This window comes from Oxyura jamaicensis, chromosome 3, assembly GCF_011077185.1.
Source record: "Oxyura jamaicensis isolate SHBP4307 breed ruddy duck chromosome 3, BPBGC_Ojam_1.0, whole genome shotgun sequence".
Lineage (NCBI taxonomy): Eukaryota > Metazoa > Chordata > Aves > Anseriformes > Anatidae > Oxyura > Oxyura jamaicensis.
In genome coordinates this window covers 35394581-35411878 of record NC_048895.1, presented here as the reverse complement: position 1 = coordinate 35411878, position 17298 = coordinate 35394581, and the positions used below count along the sequence as shown (strand labels likewise).

The window sequence follows — 17298 nt, the reverse complement described above, 5'->3', positions numbered from 1 at the left end:
CTCTCTGTGAAGCACATGCTGGATATTGCCGTCAGCAGAGATCCCTTCCTGGATTTTGAACTCTGCTGAATTTCGATGCACAGTTAGAAGTCAAATCAAAGCTGTCTGGGCCAATCTGTGGTAAGTCAGAATTTGTGACAGTTCAGCATGACACACAATGTTAAAAAAAATAAAATAAAGAAAAAAGAAAAAAAAAAAAGGAAAGGTTAGGATTAGGTTTGTTTTATTTATTGTTTTGGGTTTTTTTAAGAGTATATTTACTTTCTAACTGACAGGAGATCACTTCATTTTTAGTGGGTTTAAAAATAACTTGCCAGTAATAATAAACAAGTTTCTGTCTCTGCTTTCCATAACAAGGAGAAGTCAAAGTAGTGATTCTGCATTCAGAGGTCTCTGCTGAATTCATTGATCGTAGTTCAAACCAAGGTGCAGCACAGCCACTGGGGGAGAAGCAAAACAAGAAGTCAGACCATCTGGAATCTCCATAGGGTGCCACCAGGGCACTCCACAATGGCTCTGGGAGAACAAGCTTGGAAAGACTGTCACCGTGTTGTAACCTGCTTTATGTTAAGGGTCCATCTGTTCTCGAATTTCAAGGAAATTCTTTGCCAGGATTGGCTTCAGACAATGCAAGTGGGGCCTCTTTCAAGGCAGGACCTGTTCTGCAGGGTAAGCTGCATGGTCTTTGAAAAATTCTAGATTATGCAATGTACGCTTTCAGCTAGATTTAACTAACTGTGACTGAAGGTCACAGGGCTTCCTAGCCATCTTCTTCCCTTTGAGTCAGTCCTCATCTGGAAGGATTAATTGGATACACCTCTTGGGGTCTCTTCCAGCTCTGTTTCCTGAGATATATTCGTATTCTGCAAAGGGAAGACTATAAAAGCTGGTTGCTTTTATAAAAGCTTCAACAGGAGAAATTTGCATGAAACATAATAGGGAAAAAAAAAAAAAAAAAAAAAAGAGACATGGCATTTAAAAGGTCTCTTCTAATTCTGGCAGGTTGTTCAGTTCATTCTTTGCCAGACAATAATATTTTCTTGCTGTGTGTTTTCTGGTGAATTGACCACTGCCCTCCAAAGCAGACAGTGAAATACACTGTGTAAGCATGTTCTCAAGAAACCTTAGATATTTTAAGTATAAAAGGTAAATGTTCATTCTACTAATTCAGACATGTCTTCTGAGCTGAAGAGTCTTGCTACATGAGATGTTTCCCTTTGAATCATTGTCATGTTTACTACTTGATTTTAAAGAAATATTCTACTCCAGTCCTTTACTGTAGCTTAAAAACATGGTATTTTAGTCTGACCAACCTCACCTCTGCTAAAGAGAGCTGGACAACTCCACTCTTTTCTTTATCTAGGAGACGGAACACTTCTGAAAAGGAGAAGAGAGTTAAAAAAAATAAAAATAAAAATAATAATAAAAAAAAAAATTAGATGTAAATCACAGAGTTTGGCATGTCTGACAAAATGTAGAGGACTGGCCTTTTGCCACAATCTAGACTGGTTCTGTGAGAGAATACTACAGCTGTTCTTTCTCCTTACAAGTAATTTGAATACCACTTCATGGGGTAGAACAGTTAGATTTACAGCGGCAAACTGAGAGTTTGGCAGCAGGACAAGGACAGCATCTGACACAGTAGCATCTGATATGGTACAGTAACAAACCTGTAAATCAGGTCTGAGTAAGGGCTATAAATGATAAATGATACCATTTGTAGGAGATGGGACAACTTGGTGGCCAGAGCACTGAACATAAAGTGGAGATGACTGTAAAGCAGAAGATCATGGTAGGTTATGAAAACACGTAGCCTCACACTCCATGATCATTCAGTCAGTAAAACTTTTGCTATTTCTCTTCTGATTTCTCAGACAGATGCATTTTTTCTGGCACTCTCCCATTTCCATGCAATCTGTTACATTCACAGTTAAAAAAAAAAAAAAATCAAAAACTTAATGAAAACACAAAATTGTCAGGAATCCCCCTTGACTGACAAACAGATGCTCTTACTGAACAGGGTCTCCAAGCGGATCATACAGGCCACAAAACCATCAAAGTCAATGGTCAGCTTGCTGCAGGCATAGCGGGTGACAATGCTGTGCTGCACCTGACTGTTGAGCGTGAAACCTGAAGACATGAGAAGAAAAAAATCAGTGAAACAGCAGATGAATATGCTGTCTTTGATGTGACTTATCCATGAACTACTGCAGCTGCAGGCAGACCTGGACTGAGGTCTGTTCCTCCCAGAAGATCTGCTGGACTACATCACTCACCTCTGCTCTGGGTCCTTTCCAAAGCCCATTGTGCTGGGTGAAGAGAGGCATGAAGTTCTCCCACAGCATTTTGTCAGACTGCCTATTCCACATTGTTTCACAGCATAAGCAGTCCTATGTTCCCCAGATAAACCCCTAATTAGTGAGTCTTGGTGCAGCATCTGAATAGCAGTAGAGGCAATTGCTCACATAGCACATTGGGTTGTATTCAGGCCCATGGTAGTGATATTTCTGTCTCTGGATCTTTCACATAGACTCCACTGAGCAAGAGAGATCAAAAAAATAGTGGTTCTGTAGATACCCCTGAGCTGGCAAGCACTGCTCTGAAAAAGAGGATCTGGCTGGGTCATGACTTGATCACACTTGCACCTTCTCTACTGTAGAGAAAGATGGTGGGAGGAAATGAAGGAAAAGGAAGGCTTGGACATAGTTCTGAAAAGGAACAACTATGTTAGGAAATAATGAGGCCAAAAATAGAACAAGCAATAGTCAGATGCATAAGCAATGATCACAGAGTGGACAAAAATATCAGTGGTTCTGAATGCAGAACAGAGGATGGATTTTGATGTCTATAACAGCAAAAGGACACAGAGTGTGTGACTGTCAGGACAAGAGAACGGCAGTTACAGTGCAGTGATCTAGGAGATGGGAGAGAAGCAAAGCCATGAAGAGTCTCCACTGTTCTGCTGGTGCTTGTTTTTAGTGGGGGGACCGCATGGATCTGATGGTGTCCCCAAGCAGTGCACTCACCTGCCTCACTGAGGGCATTTTGCATCTCGTGGGCATCGATGGTACCGGAGTAGTCACTGTCCACCTTCTTATAGATTGCCTGCAGCAGAGGAACGAGGGAATGTGGAAACAGCTCTTCGATCACTTGCAGATACAACCTCAGGTTCCTGATGTCTGGGGCCAGGGGCTGCCCCACTAGTCAAAGCTCTTTGAAATGTTAATGAGCAAAGGAAAAGTTTCAAGTAGCTACTGGCAAGTAAGGCAGGCTGAGAAACACATTCCCATGGGCTGGCAATCTGCCTGCCTCCATGTTACATGGTGGCAGGCCATTGAGAAAAATATCCTATCATTTGGCAAACACTGCAAGAGACAAAGACCATTTTGCTTAATATTTCAGACAAGATGACAGATGCTTCCCACTGCCAGCAGGTTTATTATCCAGAATTAGAAACCACCCAGATCTATAGCTCAGATTGGAACTGGCTCTCAGGGCTCACTCTGCAAACACCAGCCCCAGGACAAAGGAGAGACGAATGTCTCCTCATGAGCCTCCAGGACAGATGCTCTGTGCTGACCAGCATCAAGCATGATAGCAGCAGACTTGTCTGAAAAGGATGTTATTAAACAAAGCAGGTCCAAATCTGATGTTCCTTTAGACTGCTTGATTCTGAGTGAACTTCTTGGGATATTATATCTATTGTCAGAAAAAAAAAAAATAATTCTGCATTTGTGCAAGATTTTAAAAATACAAAGACAGATTTTTGATAGGTCCTAAAAATATGTTTCTTGTGCATGCTAGGGCTCAGCTGGCAATGCAACATACCTTAGCAGCAGATACATGTTCATATGAGCTTTAATACAGCAGGCAGCAGAGAGAGCTGTCTTTGCCAACAACAAAAGAGAATTAATCTGGTTTTCCAGAAGGTACTGTGGATTATGAAGAACCGTGAGGTGAAAGTGAAAGAAGATCTGCTGGTGCACTCTTAAATCAGAGATGTTTCTGAGCTCTGGAACAAACTTCAGCTATGAGAAGGAAATCTTCCATATATATATATATATCTTAACCCTTCTCATAGTTCTGCATCTGCACTTCAGAGTTGCAAGAGAAGAGGAAACAGTCAGAAATATTATGTTACCAAATACTTCTGAATCTTCATCCAAAGAGTCTTGAATTCTATAAGTCCCAAGGAGCCAGTCCCATTAGTCTGGGTATGTTAAGGAATGGTTCAAAAGTCAGGATTTGCCTATCCTTAGCAAAACAGGAGAGCAACCAGTTCAGATAAAAGTAAATCACCCATGCCCACTGCTTTATATTTGCTTAGCTACAGGTATGCCAAGAATTTCCAGGCTATCTTCAGTCTCAAGGAATTATATATGGATTGTTAAATATACAAGCACAATTTTATATAGTTAATGGTAGGTTTAAGTCCTCTGGAAAACAAAGGACTTTGGGGAAAAAAAAAAAAAAAAAAAAAAAAGGATTGGCTTTGTAGTGGACGTGTTAGAAACCAGAGGAAGGAACTGCAGATAGAGTCAACAGTAGGCTACACAGTGCTTCCTCATGTCTTTGAACTTCCCTTCCTAAGGGAAATTATGCAGAAACAGGGAACTGATGTACTGTACATGATGCTGTACTTTTTGAGCTGCTCTTTTGGTTTTGGGAGGCTGTGGAGTGTAGGGCAGAGGCATCAGTTCTCCTAATAGCCAGTGCTCCACAGCTGATCCCTTCTGACCTTAGCATGAACACGTCATGAGAACATTAGTGTAATCCTGGCAGCACGGCTCTTGACTCTCCTAGTGCACTAGCTGCCCTCCCCATGCATCAAAGTAGCACTGTTCAGACAGTCTGACCTCCCCTTTCCCTCTGGCTACTCACAGCTCATTAGCTCCCATGTGTCCCACAAACTGTACAGAAGGGAGAGAGCTCTCCAGCCTGTCTCTGCTGCTTTGAGCTCTGTGGTCCATAAGCAGTACCTGATTTAGAGATGGAAGCTGAGGGTGTGCTTAAAACCTGTCTCCTGCCAAGCATGCTGTGCATGTATCTGAAGCTGTACTAGTGGTGCATCCAGGCAGAAGGTTCCTGCTTGTCTTCCTCTATTTTGGGGGAAAAGTTTAAGCAATGAGAGACACAGAGCAGGTGAGAGAAACAGCTGATGATGAAATGGTTCACGTTTCTGACACCTTGAGCTGACAGAGCTGCTTGGCTCATTTTATGTTCCCAGACAATAGAAGTATAAACTTAGCCTTATAGAAGTATAAACTTAGCCTTATCTTGTTAAGAAGTTTTGCTAAGGAATTCCAGAAACTTTAACGAAGATGAAATGACATTCAAAGGATACATCTAAAAGGCTGATCATATCCCTGCAAGTATTAATGTTGAATCCATCACTTTTAATATCCTTTCCTGTACAAAACAGAACTCAAAGTCAGAAATACTCTTAGATAAATACTTTTCTGCAGGCCATCCAGGTGCCAGCTGCATTAAAATCTTGCAAGTAAAGCAAGTGCTCTGACATTTTTTCCACTATTTCCTTCCAACTGATTTACATGCATTTTTTAACAAAGAAGCTCTTGGGGGTGGTAAGAGTCTATCACCCATATGAGAAGTTCAACAAGCCATGAGAAGCCCAGCTGGGATGAAAACCTCATTTTTTTTTCATTGTCCTTAGCTGATAGAGCTGGGTTTTGTAAGCATAGATCGCATTTGTGTGCTGAGATACTGATGTGAAGATGTTCACTCTGGACCAAATAACAACTTTATGTCTCATCATTTCAGCCCATGCCTCTGAGCTCCATTCAATGCAAAGCACATAATGATACTCACTCTTCGCCAAAACCCTATTTAGAATAGTTTGAAGTTCAATTGCAGTCACTTCGCAGTCCTGGACAGAAAACATGTGTTAGGTGTTAACATGAAAAGCATTTGAAGCAAACTAAATTCATTCACTGTCAGACATCTGGGCCTTATTTTACTTCCATCCCTACCTGAAGGCAAAACCTTCATTTTTTTTTAACACCACCATTATCAGCTGACATCACATGGATGTTCCTCAGAAGCCATGAATATTTCCTGCCCTTTGAAATGGGAAATACAAGTTTTTTTAGGTGACATAGGGACATGACCGAGTAAATGTTAACTTTTTAGCAGGTTTGACTGAGTTGAGGATTTTTTTTTCAGCTATAAAAATTCAGAAGAGCATTTGAGATTTTCCAGGCTTATAGAAACTACAATCGAAACATAAAATTCCCCTCTCAAAACTCACAAAAGCCATTCTAACTTATTAGTCAGAGGTGTTTTCCCTCTTCATTGCCACTGGCCACCTGTTCATTAAGACCAAATCTGAAGTGGCAGACACAGGCTAGTACAGCAGCCTGTGGATACCGAGGCTTATCAAATACAGTAAGAGCGAACATTCAGCCAACAGCTTTCTGATTCCTGGACTTCTAAACCAAAAGAAAGAAATTGGCCAAATAGCCAATTGCCAGAATTATATGCTAGCTCCAAGGGCAATTTATTTCACTATGCAATAATATTTTCACAGTCCTCATTCCCATCACCCATATTTTCAGTCATTCCATGCCTGGAATTACTATGTGAACAAATCACATTTTGCACCAATAAGAGGAAAAATGTAGTAGAGCTGTTCTGTTGTAAAATAAATTGAACTGAAGCTGTGAGTTAATAAAATGGGAGAACTGCCTAGCTTTTGAAGACCAGACAGTAGGAGGAATTGGCAGGCCAAATATTTGCATAATCATAAGAGTAATAGGTACAATTTTTTTAATTCCATTTTAATCCACTTACCTCTCCAGAGAGCTTTTGAAACAGAGTCTTGAACTCATCATCTATATCTTTGTTATCGACATGAGGCTACAGGAAGAAGATGACCAAGAGTGTAATTTACAACATGGTTCTAGAAAGCAAGACAGGCATGTGGTAAAGCACCTTTACTGGGAACAATCTATGACAAGGGAAAATGAGTGCTTGCTTTGTAGAAATGGCAAGACAGAAGCAAAATCAAGAGCAGTCAGCAGCTGGCTTTGTTTGGGAGTAAATACTTTCTAAGGTTGATGAAAAATTTTTCTTCTGTTACCAAGATAGTCTTATAAAATAGCTGCAGATAAAATGTTCCTGCACATGGCCACAGCAATAGTGTGACTGTCTTAATTCAGTACTTTCTTGGAAGTCTGATTTTGCAGTTTCTCTCAGGCTTTGGGAATACTATTTGTTTCTGTGAAAAGGATCGTTCAATGCCCTCCTCACATTCTTCTACCTGTACGGGATGAAAGGACAGTTTAATGTATTTCAACCAAGTCTACAAGGGTGCAGTTTCTGTGCCATGTGATCCTAGGTACATGAAAATACATGTGGAACTAAGCCATAGAGATAAGTAAAGAATCTCTGGAACTAAAATATATTTTTCCTGAGCATAAACACCTACTGTGATCTCAGCTCTGGAGAGAAATAAAAATCCTGCATTCATTTTGCCCCAACTATCTGAAAGAAAAGTCCATTACAAAAAAACAGTCTGCCCAGTTAAGGTGTTTACCTCATATGGTTTTGCAGCCACCATATCACCAATCATCCTAAGAAAAAAGAAATAAAACAACCAGAAATTATGACTTTTGCTGTTAAAATCATCATCAAAACAAGCTGTTTTAATGGAAGGTGTTATCAAACACACAGAACAAGCTTCTAGGTTCCCTGTTTCCTGCATTCCCCATCCTTCCTCTGTCTGTCCGACTTTTTTGCCAATATTTTCCTTGGCAAATCCAGTCTTGTTGTTCTTATCTTGGATCCTGACTCCTGTTTTTTTCACTCAGCAGCTGCTGTTGAAACAACCCTTCTTAAAACCATTATCCTACTCCCAAGTCTTTCCTCTGCACTCTTTAGTTGTGGGAACTTCTTTTACATAGACCTGAGGTATCTAGTTACTGCATCAGTATATGCTGTAGGCCACATGAAGGGCCATGACTTTGTAACATGGATGTGTGTGTCATATATGGTAGGCCACAGAAGAAAACAGGTCCTAGAAATGGGCCTGTTTTGCTGCTTGCTGGTAGATAGAGTACAGGACGTGGGTCTCTCACACAGAGTGCAACATCTGACCTTTTCATTCACGTGTCTCACCAGCAGAAGAGGAGGCTTTACAAAGAAGATACTCACTGAGTTTTAGCCTGTTTCTCAGAAAAAACTCGAAGGCAGAACTCTCCATTTTTGTAAGGTTCAAATGTGGATGGCACAATGAGGTACTCTCCCTTGGGCAATTTAATACGGCTGGAGACTTCACGCAGGTTGACATAAGTCCCAGACTGGGCTATTGGTTGGTTCCTCGCGAAGAAAGCACGGTTCACATGAATATCTGTGCTATTTTCCAGCTGTGGGAAATGCGTTTATGTTAGAAACCATTTGATAATTCACTGGCAAGCCAGACACCCTATTTAAATTTCAATGCGTAAAAGCTATCTCAAGTTTTTCTTAGCATAAAATAATAAACCTTCAAGTGATGGCATAAAAGATAACCACAAGGGTTCTGTCATGAGAAACAGTCAGGCAGATAATTAGAAGAGATAAGCATCTTTCTCTATAAAGATTATCTTTTCATGTGTCTGTATAATGTGTGATATAGAATAACTAAAATAATCATAATGTGCACTCAAATCCAGTCAAACCAATACCTACTCTTACTTAAGTTGTTCATCCATTGAGCATTTTTTGCTTCCAAAGGCTTCATGTGAACAAGTTTAAATTGCTGAATGCCTTTAAAAAATGTATGGTATGGGGTAGATGTTCTAATTGCATAGGAGTTGTAGTCTCTAATTTCTTTAAATAGACAGAAAAGATCAGTAAACACGACAAAGTAGTAGTCATAAGGCTGAGACTTTTGGAGCCAAATTAGATGATATGCCCTACTTCTGTTAGCAGTACTAAAGTTATTGCTTTGGGTTATGTGAAAAATAGTACTTAACTTCTCCTTGATATCAATATATTATTAAATGTGGAACACTGAATAGCTCACAAAACAAAAAAAACTGATACAGCAAGAAACAGTAGTGTATGAATAACATCTTTGCTTTAAATCTCCTATTAATGGCTTTAGCTCCCCAGGGATGTCTTTCAAAAAGTGTGATTCAGTGATCCACAATAACTGCTACATAGTTGACATAAAACCTTACATACAGATTTCTGGCTATGTAAGATCAGAGCATAGAAGATGTTATCAAACATTTTAAAATAATTCAGTACTTCTGTTGTAAAGTGTAGAATAATATGCCCTTTTCCCCTCTTTTGTTCCAAAGGTAAGATTGGATTTGGTATTTATTCAACTTCCCATTCTACCTTAAGCTAAGCGGGGACTGCAAAGATTAAGAAGTCAGATCCCATATCTTTTTCAACATATAAAGCTCATTTTCTCTTTGCATCTGCAAGGCTGTTAAAAGAACACACTTAATTGCTACAAAACCACACATTCATTAACTGAGAGGGAAGAAAAGGGTTGAAAAGCCTAGGAGAAATTGGCAGTACAAAGTGCTGGACCTCAGTAATGAGTACAGACTATTCCTACTGCCAGACATCCCTGGGGTCTCTTTCTTCAGGAATGAAAAGTCTCTTTAACTTGATATTGACATTTGGGAGGATTAGGGAAGGTTGAGCTGTTTTGGTTTTTGTTTTTTCATTGCTAGGAGCCCCAACTCAACTATAAAAGGAATGGATCCACAGAGTCTGGTGTTTCTTCTAAACAACATCAGCTACATTTTCTCAGTTTTAGAGTGCAGAGACCCTGCCTTCACCTCCCCTAAACAGGCAAATTCTGACCTCTGCTGTACACAGTTACTGGAAGCCAAATTTCAACAACTATAAATGAGATCAGGACTAGGACTTGGATGTGTGTAACAAAGCCTCATGCCCCACAGTCCCTTGGAAATGGTTATTCAGAACATGAAATATTTATCCTGTGATAAAAGAACAAAGCTCTCCAGAAGAACTGTCATTAGTAAGGAAGAAATCCTCCTGGTAGCTAAATTGACACAGGAGGTGCTCATCCATAGGCTAGAAGTTTTCCACAGCGATTCCATACCTCCTGAGGAATCTGAAAGGAAGAGAATGAGCTGATGTTAAAGGGTTGGTACACAGGCACTTCTATCATTAGAAATAAAATATCAGATAAAGTCTCCTTCAGACACTTATTTTTCATTTCCACTTACAAACACATTGTATAGTATCAGTTATACGAGAAGTTCTTGCTTGCACTAACTAGAGCTGTTCCAAAAGAAAAATGTGATTTTCATCCAGAGGATTCTACACAATTGCTTTTCTTCAGATACGGTATTGTGAATGATACTATCAGTTGGATATATTTTGGTAAGCCTTGAAATGTTCAGTCAGGAGAGTCAACAGGTTAGCCCTACTTTGCTAAATGAAAACAAACAGAATTTATTAAAGCAGACTCTACTGGCCTGCTGTTACTGGAATGCTGATGAAAATATAAGGCTACTGTCTCCAGCAGTCAGCCTGAGGATGACTAGATTGTTGTAAGGCAAATAAAACAAGTAACAAATTTCAAGATTTGGCCCTTCCTATAGTAACTAAATATGTACAAATTTGTACCTTTGAATATGTTATCTTTATCAAAATCAGTTAGTGGTCTTGGAAGTACAGATTGCAGTGAAAGCTGATGAGAGTGTTCTCCTAAGTCCCAGAAGAACTTGTGGAAATATCGCTCACACAATGCTTCTGATCTGCCTGAGATGGCCTCTGGGGACCATGGGTCTTTTTCCTTTTATTCAACACACTAGGAGGCCAGAAGCTCACTGATGGGAACACTTACAGTAATTGTCACTATGTAGTTTGAGATACATAACTAACAAAATCTTTGTAGGGCAGGTAGGATTAAGCACACGCATTTTCACCTTCTCTTATACAGAGATCTGCTTTAGATCACCATCCAAGTTGTTCTAACTGGACCTTCTCAGACACAGCATCAACTGTAATTATATAAATCTGCAGCGGTGCATGGCCTGAAGAACTTGGATGATAGCTGTATGTCTACATGATTTAGCAGCCATTTCTTTTAAAAGAAATGCTTCATCTTGTTAAGAGTCACTTAAGTCCATCCTACTATGGAAAAGATCCCAGAGGAGGCAGATGGGATGAAATAGATGTAAAGCAGAAATGCTCTGCTATCTTCTCCAAGGTTGTACTCAGTGGTATGAGCAGGTAAACATCCTTAATGTGCAAATTCTAGGCTGCCAATAGGCTGGGGTGCTTGACGTCATGCAGATAGCAACTCAGAAATGTACACAGTGAGAACCATTTACTTCAGAAACTAGAAAAAACCCATCCTAGTTTAGAACCACCCTTCACACGATTTATTAATAAAATCAGCCATTCCCATCTGCGCCCACCTGTGATGCTTAATAATCTTTATCCAGAGGAATCTATACAACATTTAATTGCTTTTCTCCAGATATGATGTTGGGAATGACAATACCGTTTGGAAATTCTTACAATTATTTCTCTGCCCTCACATCACAGAATTTAGAGGTGGCACTGCAGATTTTTTTCCCTACGTTATATTTATGGAGACAGAAGCAACACTGTGAACATCAAAAAAGGAAAAAGAAAAAAAGAAAAAAGAAAACCAAAAACCTACTGAAACAGAACAATAGCATCATAGACAATGAATCAAAACAATTTTCAAATAACAGGGGAAAGAAATAAAGAAAGCGACTACTGAGCACTAATGATAAGCTGTAATCAGAACCACTTATCTGGAATTGCCAGGCATGCTGAGCCTGTCCCCATTCAGATGCTGAAAAGAGAAGTCTCTCAATGAAACTGTTGCTAAATTAATTGCCTCCAGTTTTACACCTCTCTCCTGTTAAAATGGGACAAAAATTGAACCATTTTTTTTCTGAATCTTCCCATATTATGTGGGTCAGGAAAAAATGAGAGGTTTTCAACCATCTTGTAAAACCCAGTTCTTATTGCAGCGTAGTGCTGAATGTCAAGATGTAGCACATGGCTAATTTTTTCCAGGGTAACAAAACAGAAAATAAAACCTTAAATGAGGAAAAAATAAAAAATAAAAAATAAAACTATACCTGATATAGTGAATAACCAATACTAAGTAGACCTTCTCCCATTTTCTTCTGCCTCCTGCGATTCTTCTGCATCAAGCCCACTAGTATAGTACAGCATGGATCATTCAAACTCCCATCATGGTCATCATCTGGTTCATCCAGACGGATTTTAAACTGGGGATTGATCCAGTATGTTGCTAAAAATCCCCAAGACAAGAAAAAAGGGTAAGATTGTGTTGTCATTGTAGCCAAGGTGGTTGTCACTGGAATTACAGATACTGTTTGGAAAGACTTTTGCCTGGATTATATCCAAACCTTTCCAATATATATGTAACATATGGTTTTATGTTTCCACAGCTATGCTGAATATCAATTGGAGCCATGGCTAATCAAAACACCAAGGTGTTTCCTGGGGTGTAATGACAAAGAGGGAGGAGCTGATACCATTAATTCCAGCCAGCCATTTATCTACAGGAAATGTCCTTAGCTATGGCTAGTATTTTTGCAAGAGAACCAAATGCCAGGCAGACTCTCCAGAGGTCTAACCCAAAAATTATCATGAAACAACACTGCCACAAATCTGTGCCACTTTCCTGGCCTTCCTTTCTCTTTGGAGGATTGCTCCAGTCAGTAGCAAAAGCTATGTAAGCAAAGAAAGCACACAGAGAAAAATAAATAAATAAATAAATATGCCATGGACTAAATGCTCAGTGAGCTGACAATCCCTGATGAGGAAATAAGTGTGAATTAGATCTTGGTTTAGATTGCCAAACTTCTGCTTGCTATCTAAACCGCACAGAAAGCACTGAACCTCCAATCCTTTCCCATGTAAGACAACCCCCTGGTTCACAAGCAGTAATTTTCATGGGTTTGTTGGTTGTTTCACCAAACTACTACTTAGCTGGGTCTCCACCTGGGTAGTTCTGGCAACCCCCAGCAGTTGAACCCCGTCTCCACTGTCCATTGAACATGGTCAGGTCCCATTTGTTGACTTGGTTGCCTGTCAGTGTGTCAGGAGTCAAATTACAGATCTCCAGTCGCGTGAACTGCCTTTGAAAATCGGAAAACGCCATCCTGGTGTACAAAAAGATCAGGGTTAGTTCATCAGCCTGTTACAGTCAAAGCAACTGCAGACGGATGTCTCTCCTAGTGGGTCAGCAAACACTGGCACTACAGAGCTGCCCAAATCCGCATTTAATTGAACTGTTAAACTTATGATAGGTTTTTGGGAAGCAAAATTTCCCACTCCCTGAATGAGCTGTACCTTGTGAAGACAACCGTTCTCAACAGCTGTTACACATTATGGGCCCAGTTGTACCATTTCTGTCATCCCTGGTCACAGGCAATCCCTTGTGGATTTGTAAGTAAACTTAAACTCACTAAAACTGGTAGACCAAAACATGCAGTAAGATGCTATTTAGTGTGAGCAAGATTTGTTCTTTAAGAGTCACTCTGCAGAAAAATCAGCTCAGTTTGGTATTTTGTTTTAATTCACATGTTGATGTTTGTTTTTACCATTCCTAGTAGGTCTGCATGAGCGGTAGACATTGATCACCCCATGCTACAAGGAGAGGTCTGTTCTCCGCTTTCGCTGCCTTATGTCTTACACTGCTGATTGCACTGAAAGATGATGAGCCATTATCTTTCTGGTCTAGGACAGAATGACATGGGCTCAGTACTGACCCACAATAATCATCTAGCTGGGATGGGCTTTCCATTAGGTCTGGGTAAACAGACTCTTCCCCTGCTGACAATCTAAACTTTTTCATTAGCGTGAAGCATTTAGGAAAAAAAAAAAAAAAAAGCTTCAAAATATAGAAATATAGAGCATCTGAGGTTCATTCTTGCCACATCATTAATTTTATTACCATCTGGTCTCTATATTTTGGGTAAGCACTGAGTTATGCAAGCTCTAATAAAAGGTAATGTTTGAATGGGAAGGGAGATAAACAAGAGGCTAACAACTCACGCATGACAATATTAACTCTTTTGGTGCTGGCACTTTCCCTCAGTACAACTGAAAGGACTGCTTAAAAACCACACATGCACATAAAATGTCCAAAAGAATAAGCCAACTGAATGATTCTCACCAAAACTCTCCATCATCTATTTGCTTATCCAGAGCCTGCTTTTGTTTGGGATCAATATAATTCCATTCAGGAGCACTGCAGACAAAAGATAAAAGCAGTATTGCTCAGCTGTATTTCATTTTGCAACAAAATCAGACAGTTTCTGCTTTCAGTCACAGCTGACAAAGGACTATGTATTTCTGCACAACTAGACCTCCTGCCCCTTCCAGGAGGGGTACGCGCTGCAACATACCAACCAGGGCTGAAATCAGACTGCAACCATATTTTCAACAAATAAGCCTTGAATTGAATCATCACTGTCAGGTGCCAAAATGTACGTGTTACAGACTGTCTGGATTAAGCAACATGCAGCCTGAAAGTTGGGCAGAGCTGCTCAATTGTAAGAGCTATTGTGTTGCCTGATATTCTCCCTAGGGAAATAATAAAAATCTCCACTGCTGGGGTCACCAATGAACAAGAAAGCAAAAAGATGGAATTAGAAAATATGATGGGGAAAAAAAAAAAAAAAAAAAAAGTATTGTCTCTTTCCCACTCCAATGTTACTGTACAACAAGTCTGATTCTGATTTGATCTGCTCCCACGTGGCTGTGCAGTTTGGTGTCTGTCTCAGCAGGGTTGTCCCATGGTTAAGCAGGTGCAGCAAAATCAGGGTATGGCATGTGTGTGCTGGAGGCATATTATCTTAGAATCACAGAATCATGGAATGGTTTGGGTTGGAAGTGACCTTAAAGATCTTCTAATTCTAACGCCTCCCTGCTATGGGCAGGGGCTGAGCAAACCAGCTCTGATAAAGATATGAATAATTTGGATGTTTATCTGTATTTTCTACATCAGCACCTGCACTGTGGCCAGGGCAGGAATATGAGATGTCAAAATAAGTGTTTGCAGAAAATACATCTTGGTCCAATTGATAGTAAAATCCATGCCGTTCTAAAAATAAAAATAAATGAGGTGTTGTCACTGCCACTCCCATGAGATTCCAAGCCCTGACAGCTTTTGATAGCTATTCAAACTTCTGGTCCTTAGCTGAGTCAACACCCCCATTTCTTTCATGATTCTCCAGTAGAAATCAAATATTTGCCAGATTTAGAGCCCAGCAAACTCAGAGCTGAAGCACAGCCACAATGTTGTAGCCCTGCTGGATTTTTCAGCAATGGAATTAGTTTGCCTGTCCCGTTAAAGCCTTGGCAGTATCAATAGGATCAGTCTGAGAAAAGTCATCTTGCAAAACGGCATGGGTATGGCTTGCATTAGACTGCTACAGTTAAAACTTGGACTGTTCTCTCTTATTAGAAAGCTCTGCCTGCGGCAGAAGGGATCAATACCTAACCTTCCTAACAAATTAATAGTGTTTTATTCCAACTGATTTACTGTCTTTCCTAAACATGCTCTGTGATTTGATTAAACTGCATACTCCTAATTTAATTTTTAAAAGATACCAAAATATACTGAAGAGGGAGAGGCACGAGCATATAAACACCTACTTATCGCTCCAGGCTCCAGTCCATTCCACTTCACCCCAGGGATTTCTAAGCCTCACAAGTTTCTCTGGCCGTCCTCGGTAATGTACCTAAAAGATCCACAACAAACAGAACCTGAGCAATCCCATTATTCCAATAATCATGGAGCAATTGCTTTTCAGAAAGGATAAAACACAATTTGTCCTTGAGTGATGCAGTCCATTACAGTTTGCGATAGTAAACAGACACCTAGATGTCTTCCACCCTAATTTTTACATTATCCTGTACCACCAAGTGAGCCATTAGCTGCAGCACTCACCATTTCATTCAATGGCAGCCACCTGCAAGGAAAAACATCAGCTACAAGACAGCAGAATATCTACATCCTTAAAAGATACTGTAAAACGCAGCAAGGTTGGAAAGAGATTGCTTGGTATGGACATCTCTGTAATGACTCCAGTTTCAGAGAAATGTGAATATCTGTGGCAGGCTAGGCAGGTGAGACTGCTGAGGTTGTTCACTAGAGGCTTTGACTCCTTTCCCATTAGAGTTGATTGGCAAAGTAGACGCTCCCACCTTACGCAGCATGAATACATGAAGCATTTTTATTTGGTCAGTCACAGAAAGACAGCAGAAAGTTGAAGGCACTGCAGTGTTGCAAGCTGTTTTGTATAATGGCAGGTACAAACACCTCAGCCAGTCTGGATGAGCTGCAGAGAAGCTGGCTTACCTCTTCTGCTCCAGTGACAGAATAAGCATGTCCCTTTACCAGCTTCAGACTTGTGATTGCTTCTGCTTCAGCTGCACGAGTTACCTTGGGCATTAAAAATATTCACACTTAGGGCCATATATTGTGTACTAACACAGCTTTCATAAGCAAATTAGTATGGGGGAAGATATACAAAGTGGTATGCACAAGTATCAATATTATTGATGCAATGTATATTAAATAGAAGTGAGATTTACGGCAAGAGTTCACCTCCAGAGTTTCATGCCCTCAAATATGCAGTCAGAGAGCAGAGACTTAATGAAATTTAAATCTAGAACCAATTCCCTCCTCAGATAACAGATCCAGTCACCTCCAGAGACATGTACATGTGAACTCAGTTCAAATCCACCTTGGTTATGATCCAGCATATCAAAATCAGAGCTCTGGTAATCCTACATGCCATAAACCAGGATTCAAAACAAGATTATGAAACAGCATATGAAAAGCGTGGAGACATCGTCTGTAACTTGAGAGAGTTCGTAGGTATCAATTAGTTTTTGATTGAAAAACAGCCGGAATCAGAGTACAAGCAAAGTACCCGAGTCAGGTACAAACCAAAGAGTGTCTGGAGCTGACATTACACATAATTTGAATGAGAAAAGATACTCAGAGAATGAGAACAGAGTTCAGGAAGACCAGTCCCTGGCTCATTATTCTAAGTATTACAACAAGTTGTCTTGTAAAAAGGGAGGCATGATGAAAGCTCTTTTTTAAAACTGGTCCAAAGTTTTTTATAACTGAAATCAATTAAGTTTACCACTGATTTCTGTTTGCTTTTAATTCAGACCTTCCTACTTATGCCTAACATTGGCCAAAGTCTTCATTATGATATGTACACGAACAAAGAGAAGAGAAGAGAAGAGAAGAGAAGAGAAGAGAAGAGAAGAGAA

General features: G+C 40.0%; 1 protein-coding gene across 1 annotated transcript in view; it reads right to left on the bottom strand.

Annotated features, from left to right (window-relative positions):
• Nucleotides 1–206: 206 nt before the first annotated feature.
• Nucleotides 207–17298, bottom strand: part of LOC118164810 (calpain-8-like) — a 29004-nt gene continuing 11912 nt past the window's right edge. Inside the window, exons 6-21 of the mRNA XM_035322565.1 lie at nt 16370–16453; nt 15664–15749; nt 14180–14254; nt 13003–13163; nt 12111–12286; nt 10085–10096; nt 8173–8384; nt 7556–7592; nt 6811–6876; nt 5830–5887; nt 5345–5409; nt 4142–4210; nt 3027–3105; nt 2014–2130; nt 1319–1377; nt 207–440 (exon numbers count right to left, since the gene is read on the bottom strand). Of these exons, the coding sequence (XP_035178456.1) occupies nt 417–440; nt 1319–1377; nt 2014–2130; nt 3027–3105; nt 4142–4210; nt 5345–5409; nt 5830–5887; nt 6811–6876; nt 7556–7592; nt 8173–8384; nt 10085–10096; nt 12111–12286; nt 13003–13163; nt 14180–14254; nt 15664–15749; nt 16370–16453 (1380 nt within the window). The 3' untranslated portion in view covers nt 207–416. The remainder of the gene's footprint in view (nt 441–1318; nt 1378–2013; nt 2131–3026; nt 3106–4141; nt 4211–5344; nt 5410–5829; nt 5888–6810; nt 6877–7555; nt 7593–8172; nt 8385–10084; nt 10097–12110; nt 12287–13002; nt 13164–14179; nt 14255–15663; nt 15750–16369; nt 16454–17298) is intronic.